The sequence below is a fragment of the Tachysurus vachellii genome, chromosome 6 (assembly GCF_030014155.1).
Source record: "Tachysurus vachellii isolate PV-2020 chromosome 6, HZAU_Pvac_v1, whole genome shotgun sequence".
Lineage (NCBI taxonomy): Eukaryota > Metazoa > Chordata > Actinopteri > Siluriformes > Bagridae > Tachysurus > Tachysurus vachellii.
The window spans coordinates 20,401,611-20,414,750 of record NC_083465.1 but is presented as its reverse complement, the minus strand read 5'-3'; the positions used below and the strand labels follow the sequence as shown (position 1 = coordinate 20,414,750).

General features: G+C 36.6%; 1 protein-coding gene across 3 annotated transcripts in view; it reads left to right on the top strand.

Moving 5' to 3' along the window:
• LOC132847484 (regulator of microtubule dynamics protein 2) overlaps positions 1-12,361 on the top strand; it is a 32,919-nt gene extending 20,558 nt beyond the window's left edge. For all 3 annotated transcript variants that reach the window (XM_060872799.1, XM_060872798.1, XM_060872800.1), the window contains exons 6-11: positions 5,447-5,522; positions 5,933-6,010; positions 8,571-8,669; positions 10,064-10,117; positions 10,214-10,294; positions 10,384-12,361. In XM_060872799.1, the coding sequence (XP_060728782.1) occupies positions 5,447-5,522; positions 5,933-6,010; positions 8,571-8,669; positions 10,064-10,117; positions 10,214-10,294; positions 10,384-10,431 (436 nt within the window). In that variant the 3' untranslated portion in view covers positions 10,432-12,361. The remainder of the gene's footprint in view (positions 1-5,446; positions 5,523-5,932; positions 6,011-8,570; positions 8,670-10,063; positions 10,118-10,213; positions 10,295-10,383) is intronic.
• Positions 12,362-13,140: the final 779 nt, after the last annotated feature.

Sequence of the window (13,140 nt, the reverse complement as noted above, 5' to 3'; positions counted from 1 at the left end):
CTGTGTTACAATGAAGCCAAAATCCTGACTGATGGAGTTCATGAATGTTATTTCTGTGGAGTGTTTGAGTTTAACTGCTGCATTCTAACCGTTTTGTAGGATTTTGGAGATAAAGAGGAGGTTTGATGGCCTGCTGACTGTGGTCAAGGTCACGTTTTTTAATCAGGAGTTTTACTGCTGCATGTTTACAAGATTTAATTACATAGCTTGTAGTGTCTGTTTGAAGAAACATATATGTATTTATGGGACTAAGACAATTTTTAAATGAGATGTGATAACGATTTGAGATAGCTAGAGACTGTCGAGAAGTGAATGTTTTGATTCATGTTTAAAAGCACATTAAACTTCTGATAAGTAATAAATTCAGTAATAATAAGTGCTTTAGGTAAAACTGAACAGTCCTCACTTCAGATAAAAGGAGCAGTCACCATGATCTTTTATCGCAGTATGGTACGATATGCGCTGTGTTGTATTTTTTGTTGTGGCAGGAGACAGATATCTGTATCTGCAGAGCTGTGAATGCTTCATTCTTAAGGCAAATCCTACCTCATGCCTTAACTTGAGCATTCATCGCTCCAAATTTATGAATTGAGTCTGTAAACACTTGGATTACATAAAGTCATTCAGTTTCTCTGGTTTCACCACTGAACGATTGAAAGCAAAATTTCCCAATAAACACACAGCTCAAGAGGCTTAAGCAGAATTTGTGATGACAGACATCTTTAAGATAGCTTTGGGAATAAAACATGCTTAAAAGATGTGGTAACTAGGTGTTAAATAGACGGATTCATTTTTATATTGAGCCGCCGTGTGGTCTAGTTCTTAGTTTTTGTTGAACAGATAGCATACCAACAGCATGTATGATCAAATTATACTGTGTTTTTTTTGTATCTGGCACATTGATGACTGTGGTACACAATGTTCATTATAAATCTACAGCATGCTACATGGATACAAGGGTACAAAGTGAAATATTCAGGACTGTAGTACTGTATTGGCCTGATTCACCCAGAGGAAAGAAAATACTTCCCTCTGTCAAAGAGCCCTTTCGAGCTCAGACACAATCAGAGACATTTTTGGATTTACAGTAGCTCTCCACCAAGTATTTTTGATCTTTTCCAAGTAATATTTCACACACCAAGAAGTTCCAACCTGGGATGGATGATGTGTTTGACCTAAAACTACTGTGTGTGCATGCGTGCGTGTGTGAGTAAGTTTGCATGTCTATTTAATTTCTGTTGACATTTGGGAAATGTGATGGCTCACACCCTGATATTCCAAGTTATTATAAAGATTTTTCTTTATCCTTTTTCTTATCCATGTAACTGAATTTAGACTATTTAAATCCCACTGTGTTGGGTGCCACCATTTTCTCCTTAGCACAGGATTAACAGGAAATCCTCAACAGAAATCTCAAGAGTAATAGAACACTTTTTAGCTGTAATATGCAATAGAGGAGTTTGTACTGCAGGCAGGTGGGTTTTGTTAATGATGCACTACTGTGCCTTAATACTCCTGTGAAAGGGGGTTTCTAAGAATCCTTCTGAAAGGGAAATAAGATGTTGGAACACTTATCCTAGTGTTATACCTGACAACTTGCCTTTGCACAATATATTTGTCACCTTACTGACAAATACAACACACTAGTTGTCCTTGAATGGAAGTGGTCGAGAATACCTGTGTGAGCTGTTTCAGTTTGAGCCTAAGGCCAAGTATGGGGAAATACTTGTGTACATAGAAAGTTAGTTAGAATCCTTTCCTGCAGGTCTAACTGAGTTTTAGAGTAGAGGTTTAATGAATCTTCCTCTCTCCATTCACCAGTTTGTTCTTAATCCTCTTTGTTATCACATGGTGTTTTGAATGACAGAGGTTTGCTTAACTTATTGGCAGTAACCGCTCCATTGTCATTCATCCATTCTTATTACTGGTTCACACGCTTTATCGCTTATGTCACTCTCCACCTTTATGAGCATGTGTATGTGTAAGTCCATGGGGGAAAATATAGGAACTTATAGGGGTTAGACTCTCAAGTGGCAACTTAGAATAACAGTGTCTCAGTTCTTTCAACTGAAGACCATTACATTTCTTTGCCTTAAGAAGCTCTTGGGTTGCATTGTGGTATGTTTAGCTTATCCATCTGTACTATAAAATGCTGTCCATCAGTTTTTTGCAGTATTTGACTCAATTTGACCAGAACGTTTCATTATAAATTAGTACAGAAATCTTACACTTCAGAAATCATCTATCTATGTTTCTCAGCAGGCACATGATAAATAAACAGCAGTGACTCACTTCCAATGGCAGCCATTCATGCTGATGCTGTAACACTGTAACACTGCCCCTACCATGTTTGACAGATGATGTGGTATGCTTTGTATCATGGGCCTTTCCTTTCCTTATTTAAACTCTTCTCTTTCCATCGTTCTGGTACAGGTTAATCTGCACTTCAGTCACATTTTCATGGCTTCATTTCTAATCTATTAAGGTGGTACAGAGGGAAAATTACATCAATAAGCAAGTACAGTAAGTATGGGCCCAACTGTAAGCATCTGGCAGAAAAACTGAGACAAAACACCTCTGGCTTTAAAAACCACTTCAAACCTGTTATAGTATTCTAATTTCTCTTGCCCGATACTCAAACCCTAAATATTTTTGAACCCTGAAATCTTGGGATATTATTATAAATATTTCTGTAATTTCTACAAATTTCACACAATTTAGAAGTACATAGAAGTACAGTTTTCACCCAATTTAGTACATCATGTGAGTGAGTGTGACTGTGTCAAATAAAGTCAGGCAAATATGCGGTCATTTTATCTGTGTTCCACAGAATATTGGAGTTGAAATTAAATAATGGATATAAGCTCACATTTGGCTTTAATTTAAGGATTTGTTCATCCAAACCAGGTGAATGGTGTTGTAATTAGAGCACTTTTATTTGTGGTCCATTTTTAGGTTTGCCATATTGTATATTGTGTGTGTAATTTCTTTTACTGAATGTTTTTTGTTTTTCACACCATTCTGTGTAAACTTGTGAGAGCGTTATGTGTAAAACTCCCCATTTTCTAAAATACACAGAGCATAAAAACATTCACAGGAACTTGTACATTGCTGTTAAAACGTGCTTGTAATCACTGATATGGTGAAACAGCTTATGAATTAATGGCTAGACATTTATCAATGCTGTTGAACAGTATGTTTTTCTCTTCTTCACAATACAGTTTGAAGGACAGCGATGAAATTGCTGTTTATCTTAACAAAATTGATTTTGCTTAAAAAAACATGATCAAAGACTTTATTAATGTTAAAGTAACCACAGAATGTATTGAGTTAGAATGATGTTTGCCCACAATTTGTATTTAGAGGGAATCCCCAGATTCCTAGGTCAGGCATGTGCCAAACCTGTGATGCATTTAGACAGTCAGAAGACATTTTGCATTTAGCTCAGACACCTTTAGGTCAGCACACACCTCTACAGGCATTGCCAGAACATGAAAACTATGTGCTGTTGTTCGTTATGAGCACTTCACATACTAATAAGAGAAAAAAGCTAAAAACTAAATTATCCTTAGGATTGTTGAGCAATAGTCTTTCTTCTTCACACCTGTACATTCTGTTATCGGAGGCTGTATTAGTAATCATTTAGTAATCATGCTATGTGTCTTGCTATTATCTTACCTTCTGACTTCCTTCCAAATTTATTAGCAATGAATCATGATACCGCTACACATTATTCATCCATGCAATTATCTAGTTGATGGGTTCATTTGTTTTATGAACATTCTACAAATATTCTGGTTTATACTACATCTATTTTTGTTTGACTACTAAAAGATTGATACTAATTGGTGTGTGTGCATACGAGTTTTATTTAGAGAAAAATTTCTAACTATTTATTGGACAGTGCACTGTTTGTTCATCCTGCCCAGAAACACAGTTTACAATAACAGCGGTTGATGACAGAAATATTGTGAGAGCTGTAAAAATTATTTGTTGTTGTTTTATTTATATATCCTTCTTTGTTTTATTTATATATCATAAACAAATTGTATATTTTCTTTTTGTATATTTATATATTTAAGTTTGGACTTATGTGGATAAATGTAGATGTGAAAAACGGCACTAGGGTTTTTATCTAACGCTAAATAAACAATAAAAAATTTTAAGTAATCCTTTAAGTTTTCTTCACTTATGTAATGCTGAAAAGGTTAAAAAAAAAAGTAGCACAAGAGTGAGCTCTGATATCATTCATTCATTCATTCATCTTCTACCGCTTATCCGAACTACCTCGGGTCACGGGGAGCCTGTGCCTATCTCAGGCGTCATCGGGCATCAAGGCAGGATACACCCTGGACGGAGTGCCAACCCATCACAGGGCACACACACACTCTCATTCACTCACGCAATCACACACTACGGACAATTTTCCAGAGATGCCAATCAACCTACCATGCATGTCTTTGGACCGGGGGAGGAAACCGGAGTACCCGGAGGAAACCCCCGAGGCACGGGGAGAACATGCAAACTCCACACACACAAGGTGGAGGTGGGAATCGAACCCCCAACCCTGGAGGTGTGAGGTGAACGTGCTAACCACTAAGCCACCGTGCCCCCCCCAGCTCTGATATCTGAGATAATAAATCATCTAATATAATAAATGAACATTATTGGTGAAGATTTTGACTGGGAGATTTAACAGCTCTGCAACCTTTCCTGCAAGCTTAAGAATGGAAACTTGAAACCAGCAGATAAGCTTGTTTATTCTTTACTGTTTTTGTTTTTGTAGCAGCAGGCTGATTATTAACAGCATGTCATATTCAAGTGAAGGTCACAAAGGATGGTAGGGTGACCAACCCAGAGACCTTCTGCCAAAAAAAAAAAAAAAAGATTCTTCTGAGCAGAAATCTGACCTCAGCACAGGACCACCTTCACCAACATACACAGGCTGACACTATCTCTCACATGTACATACATGCAAACACATATATTTATAGAAATTGCGTCCCCTATGCTTGCCACCACCATTTTGGTGACTGACAGTGTTTTCATCGCTTGATCCTCTGTTTAAACGGCGTTCATGCTCAGGATGTACTCTTTGATTGGGGCTACCAGCAGGATTTACTTTGCTGTGGTGGTGAAGCTTTGATCAACTCATACCTCCCTCTCAAAATGTTCTTTAAGCGTGCCATTGAGCATGTGCATGTACACGTACACAAAAAAAAACACTAACTAGGCAGTCATGCTCTTTCAAGCCTTGCACTTGATGGACTCATGGAGTACAACCATCTCCAGTGAAGGAGATTCATGTGAAATGTATTTACTTCATGCTTGTCAAACAGATTATTAATGGGAAGTGATTTATAATTAATCTGTGGGTTGGGGCGTGGGGGTGAGGGTACAGTTAGGGACTTTTATTAAGAATCCGCCTTTCCTTTTGTGTCCATAGGTATGCTATACTATGTGGACTTCTATCAGAATATGAATCTATCCAGAATAAGATAAAGAATGGTTATCTCTTCAAGGTAAATCTAAAAACACAATTTCTAACAGCTTTGTATTAATAGCTTTATCTGTAGTTATATTAGCAAGCAATTTTTTTATATAGTGGGCATCTAACTTTCAGTAGATGATGTGTATTTTGTCAGAATATTATGAAAACATCCATAAATGTGCCAGGTAACTGTGAGCTCTACTTTCCCCACATAATCTTTTAAACAGTAACACAGAATAAGCTACAAAGAGACAGGACTAGACTGAGGTGATGTGCTAAAGTGTTGTACAGGGTCTGATTGACAGGCCAGAGTGAGTGGTTCAGTATGTTTGTAATTGTTTGCATGTTTGTGAGGTGGAATTGTAGACGTACTTGGGAGCAGGAATAAATAAGTCACGTAATGTAAAGTAATGGATCTCTTTGTCTTTCCTAAATAAACAGGACCATTTGGATAAAGCCATTGAGCTGAAGCCAAAGGATCCACTGTCTTATTATCTGCTGGGCCGCTGGTGCTATGCTGTGAGTAAAGAAATTTTATCCACACTATTACTGTTTGTTACCACTGAGTTTGTTTGTCTTACCTGTCTATGTATGTTGTCCTTGAATGAGTTGAATCAGGTCCAGAAGAAATCCCATATAAGAAAGTACATGAAAGAAGGGAAGGGTTTTTCTTTTGCAGTTGTTGTGGGACCAGTACACGATTATACCACTTTCATATTTTGTGTTTTAGAAATTACATTTTTTTTTTACTTGTATTACTAAAGTTTTCTGTTAAGAGTGGTTCGTGTAACATGCAGAATGTAGTCTGTCAGCATCACTGCTTTGTAAAAGTCAATAAGTATCCTGACATAGGAGAGTCTTCACGACAGAGGAGTTTGCACTTTCTGTTTTATCATTAAGAGGACAAGCTGCTTTTTTGTTTATTAATTTCAAGATTGAGAAAACAAGAGAGTCTGCTGAGGAACAGACTACAGCTGTTGTAACATAAGCAATAACAGGAAGCAATGTGTCTTGACAATGTTCTTTGACAGTAAGTGGAAATAAGAGGTTGAAGTGGAAGTATATCAATCAATTCTTCATGCCATTCTTCACCTTTTCTTCACTCATGTAATACTGACAAGGTCAAAATTCAGTGCTTGCAACTATTGTTTTGAAGCATTGTGCATAATTCCTTGGATTCCTTCTGCCTGGGAGATTTAATTGCTCTGCAACCTTTAAGTGCAAGCCGAAGCATGAAAACCTGAAAGCCATAAATAAGTTAATTTATTCTTTGCTATTTTTGCTTTTTATGAGCAGCAGACAGATTAGAAATGGCATATTGGATGGTTAAAAGTGGTTAGAATTGTGTCATTCATTAACAAATAAAAAAATGTTATCTTCAGCAAACCGCAGTGGTATGAGTGGAATACCACACTTCAGGTGGTGCCGTTTTATTATAACCGCACAAATAGGGAAAAATGCAATAACCTGGTTAATAGGCTAATTTCTTTTTACTCTTTAGCCTACAGTTGTGTGTTATCTTATGTAGCTCTGTGTCTTTATGTATCACCAGGTTCTGAATGAAATGAACTTTGTTTTATTTCATTGCGTGCTACATCAGCTATATGTGGTCGAAATTACAATAAAAATCCTCTTGACATGTTGTGTGCTTACTGTCCTTCAGTAATACTTTGTTAAAGCACCTTTTGCTTGTAATGCAGCACTTTGGGTTAAAGTTAGCTTAGCACAGCTTTGACTAGCATTTTTTTCTCCAATTTCAATTCCTTGCTACAGATTATTAAATTACGTCTTTAGTCCAGCCCTTTTCAATTCTACAGGTTTTTGATAAGATTCGGACCTCTCTGGTCATTCCAAAATGTTGAACTTTTTATTTTTGCTGTCTAACAGAGTTCTGCAAGGTTTCTTCTTAAAAAGATTGGTATATGTAGCTATCCAAGATTCCCTTTATCTTCACTTAAGCAGCAATCCCAACTGAAGAGAAGCATCCACATAGCATAATGCCACCACCACCATGCTTTACAGTATGTGGTGTTCTTTGGTAAACAAATCTTTTGGGATTTTCCCCAAAATGTTCTACCTAGCACATTTTCCCACATGGGTTTGGCAAGATTTAGGTAGGCTTGGGTGTTTTTTCTTTATGAAAACGGGTTTTAGCATAACTACCCAACCCCATGGTCCAGACATGTGAAGAATTCGAGATTGTTTATACATGCAGGATGTGACCAGTACATGCCAAGATATTCCTGCAGCTTCATTAATGTTGCAAGATGTCTCATGGCAGCATCCTTGAACACTTTTCATTTTGTACTGTTCTTGGAAATGTCATTTTGATGCCCTATTTTATTCCCTTTTTCTTTTTGATGATGGCCTTCAGCAGGTTTCATGGGAATTTGTAGCCCTGTCCTGATTGATCATTTTCTACAGTGGGATCATGTACATTCTTGTAAGCTCTTTGCATAGCATGGCTTCTACAGACAAATGAAACCAAGACGATGGCAAGGAAATCCTACAGAATCAGTTAATCAGAATCACTTTATTAATGACAGGTGTATGACAATTACGTTTTGAACATTGAATTGAATTTTGAATGTGATTTGATCTGAGTTTTTTTCTGAGCCTAGTTAAATGACCCATTATAAAAGGTTGTCCACACTAATGCACCCAGGTTATTGCAAAATAGTTTGCAAAACATATCTAGCTGTTTTCCCACTTGTGTTGTGTTGGGTGTTAATATCACATTAAAGGTGGGAAAATTTCTGACATGATTTATCTTGATTTTGTTTGCATCACTAATCCCTGTAATTTTAACAGGGGTGTGGAGCCTTTTTTTTAATCCATTCTGCATATAGAGTAAAAGGCTGGATGTATTTGCTGTATTTACTGCTGTCTAACATCAATTTGCACAGTATTGCTGTTGAACAAAGATCTAGTGTTAAACCTGATATATATCTGTACACCTTATTTTGCACCTTCTTACAGAGAACAAAGAAATAACAGTTTCAGTGCTGGATTTTTCTTGAAAATGAGCTTAAACAAAGTGTGTGTGTGTGTTTGTGCGTGCGTGTGTGTGGCCAAACAGGTGGCCCAGTGTACATGGATTGAGAGGAAAATTGCTGCTACATTGTTTGGAGAGCCTCCGAATGCAACAGTCCACGATGCCATGCATAACTTCCTCAAGGTAGGCCGCACTCGCTGAGTGGAAACTCCATGAGTTGAAATTCACCGTAGTCCAGAAGATTTTTCTAAAAGATTCTTTAAAATTTGTTTTTGTTTAAATATTTAATGCATAAAGTCAAAGTTTAAAAGTTTAAATTGTTACTTATTATTTCTAATACCATTAAATACAAAATAATTGATATCATTTTAAATACAGTAGACAGAGTTGCATCTGTACAGAGTATAGCAATTTACATAAATGTAGCTAATAAGTTATTTCTAATATCTAAGTTAAAATGTAGAAACATAAGTCACTGTTGCTGTTATATACAGTTAATATAACATAAATTCTCATTGAGTTTATGGATCTTTCTACCATCTGCCTTGTGTGGGAGCACAGAGCCCTTTTGTTTACCCGTGCATTGCTTTTGCACCCAGTTAAAGATGAAACCTAGGGTATTTTAACAGGTTTTATTCTGTGTTCCAATATTTCATATGTTTATATAAAGAAATAAAATCATTCCTGTCCAAGACACTTACTTGCATGCCTCTTCATCATCTTGTATATCTCACCCATCAATTTTGATTTAAGTGGCGTATGTTGTAACTTGTTGCATTGTGCCTGGAGGCCAAGAGCTGTCTCATATTCTATTAAACACATCCTGTGGAGTTATACAACATCCCCTGGCTGTAGTTAGCTACAAAAACAGAGCTTCAGCACCGAGAAACAGGTTCTGGCTGAAAATCTTCTCATGCGACTAAAAGAGGTTGCCGACCAGCTCACAGCGACTAGGGCTGTTTAAGCTTGAACTGTATGAGAAGATCCTTTGTAAGACTGGGCTGAAGGAGGAGATCCTTTTCATGCAACTATGAAGATCTGGATTTGTATTTCTTGACCAGTGTTCAGCCAACAGAGGGGGTATTATTTGTTAGACAAACCTACCTGTTTACTGGCATAAGTGATGGTTTGAATGACAGTGATTTGAAAAGTCAGGGAAACATTTCAAGCTTATTTAGAGGACTACACGTGGATGCTGTAGTTTTTATTTCATGCCATGATTAAATTGATGTAAATGTAGATGAGATGGGTTTTTTTTTGATGAACTGGCAAGTGGTGGTTTGTCACACTCATTATTGGTTTTTAACTCATTAAAGACATAAAATCCTTATGGAGCTTATAAAAAAGACATAAAATCCTTAGTTATTTAGGTGCAAGTATGTTTTTCATTTTTTTCATTTGCACTGCTTTACCCAAGGAACCAAATGCAAGAGAGCCAAAAAAACTTTCATTTGCAAACTCTAAATTCAAATAAGTATGTTACAAAGTGCCAAAAGTAACATTTACTAATTTCTTGATGTTATTATTTTTAGAATATTTAGTATTATTCTGTAAAAACCTGTTTTGTTCTTTCACAGGCAGAGGAGATCTGTCCAAGATACTCTAAATTCAACTATGTGTTTTTAGCAAAGGTAAAAGATCAGAGACAAAGATCTTCACATTTATCACATTATCATGTTTTTGCATCAACAATGGTAATGTGAATTGTTTTTCTCCATTGATTTTAGTGCTATAAAGACCTGGGCCAGAAGAACCAAGCCAAGATGATGTGTGACGCTGCATCCGATATGAAAATAATAACTAGAGACGTGGGTTAATAGAGTGCATACAGTCTCATCTTTTTGGTTTGTGAAAATGTTTGCCTTAAATTTTCTTCATCTTTGTGTGTCTGTGACAGGACGAGGAAGCACAAAAGGAGCTGGACTCTCTTCTCTTGTCTCTTTAATCAGAAACAGAATCAAAACACTCTTCATGTCTTCTCTACATTTAGGCCACAGTTGTGGTGATGGCTCAAGTTGTGACCGTATGACTGTTATTTTGACTCTGACTTAAATTTTTCTGCTGAATGTAAATGACTATTACTATTAAAGACAACTAAACTTTGACCAGTGATAAGCTGCATCACGACATATGGCACAAACTATGAGGCAGCATGTCATGCTTTAATCTGTCACAGATCAAGTTTCACTTCTCCCATCTTTATGCTGACTGGAAATGAATGAGCGATAATCTGGAGCACAATATGTTGCCTCATAGTTTGTGACATATGCCATTTTACTACAAAAAGTCATAAATGAAAAGCACCCATATAGTAGCAAACAAATATTTTATTCTTTAGCTAGCCATCCCAGACGTGTAAGAGCTTTCCTCTGTTCTTGATACCATGACCAGTGTTCATTGCAATCCAATCCATTACATTACATGTTGTTTTGCACAATTTCTCCTCTTTCTTGTCTATTTTCAGTACATTTTCACACGATTGGAAAGTGGTTTTCATATTTGTTCTTTGGAAAAACATACATTTAGAATTTTTTTTTTTTTTTGCGGGGGGATGGAGGGCATATAGCGGATTTTTATATGTACTGGTAAATGTTAGTAAGTAAATGTCGTTTTACATCATTCTTGAGTAAACTGATTACTGATTCAAGAATTTATTAAAAATTTATTAAAATCATAAAATGTGAAATCTAGAATGTTAATGAAATGCTTCTGATCTTGATTTAGAGATTCTTTGTACTTAAATATGAGAGATGTCATATGCTCCCACTTCTTAGTATAGGAAGTATGTTAAACTATAAAACTAATCCTGAATATGTTAATGTAGGTTAATGTAATCCCAATCCTCTATACCTATGTCTAATTAAAACCAGCTGTTTTTACAGCTAGTCTATTCCACTAACAGAATGGATGAAAAAGAATGCAGGCCTCTGTCAAAAACTGAAATGTATAATGGGTGTTAAACTGGATGTTAAAATGTATTGTTTAGATGATGCCCATGAGATTTGTTTGGATGTTTTTGTAAGAATGATTACTTACTTTTTTTAGTTTTTGTATATGTTTCAGCCCAACCAAAGAAACCAAAAGAAAATATAGCACCCATGTCCGTCCTGGGTTTTTTGTTTTGTTTTGTTTTTGTTATTAATTTGTTGTTAAGGGTTTGTGTTGTAGTTTGTCAGCAACATCAATATATTATTCATTGTAGTTTATTCTTTATGAACTTTGAATTATTATGTGTAATCTGTGAAATAGTAGCTGCTCGTATTATTGAGTTAAAAATCAAATCAAATCAAAATTTATTTCACATACACATACATACAGAGTACGACATGCAGTGAAATGCTTTTTGCATCTGTCCAGTATTCAAACATAAAAGGAATGCAATTAGGGATAAAAAAAATAAAACCAAAAAGGAGGTAGATAAATAAAAAGTATAAACTATATAAAAACTATATAAAATATGAAAATATATGTGAAAAAATAATGTATATACATAAATGTGTATGGTTTTAATGACTGTCCTTAAAGTGTCCATGTGCAGTATGGTGTGTATAAAGTGGCACTGTGCTGTGCAAGTCTAGAGTTAAAGTGCCATATTCTCCATATTATAATTTTACACACAGAATATATAAAAATACTAAATATTGTTGTTTTACATTGCTTTGATCTACCAAATGTGTTTTGGTATAAATATTATGTGATTAGAATGTGAAATATATGACCCTCACTAAAATGGTAAAATGTATCTGGATTATTCTCTCTGTACTGTAACTTCCAGGGCTGCGATTGGTAACAGGTTTGAATCATTTGCAATCAGTTGTCTTGATGATAACAATAAATAATCTCTGTCCTTCCCTCCAGAAGGAAGGTCTGATGAATGTCTCTTGTAGAACAGAAGTGTTTTTAAAGTCCTAGCTATTTCTGAAAATCAAGAATAAGCTGAAAATTATACATAGAAACTAATGCACGAAGAGAAGGCTAATGTTTTCTCTCTCTCTCTCTCTGTCACGCAATGGACATCTGGAACAGGAAGTAATTACAGAGCATGCTGACTTGAGACCATCATTGCCTAGCAGTCAGCTCCAAAGGGAAGTGACCTGTTCACCTCTGCACAGCTACTTTCCCTAAGTGGCTGCATGTATACACACTACTTCAAAAGGCAGAGTTAATCAGTGTCCAACCCTGGCCTTCCTTCACACTGTCCATCCAAGACTACAGTTATGCACTCGATAAAGGTTATATAAATGATTGTACATTTTGAACTCTCACTCACTCACTCATTTTCTACCGCTTATCCGAACTACCTCGGGTCACGGGGAGCCTGTGCCTATCTCAGGCGTCATCGGGCATCAAGGCAGGATACACCCTGGACGGAGTGCCAACCCATCGCGGGGCACACACACACACACACACTCTCATTCACTCACACAATCACACTACGGACAATTTTCCAGAGATGCCAATCAACCTACCATGCATGTCTTTGGAACGGGGAGGAAACCGGAGTACCCGGATGAAACCCCTGAGGCATGGGGAGAACATGCAAACTCCACACACACAAGGCAGAGGGGGGAATCGAACCCCCAACCCTGGTGGTGTGAGGCGAACATGCTAACCACTAAGCCACTGTGCCCCCCTAAACAGTGTAGATAAATGT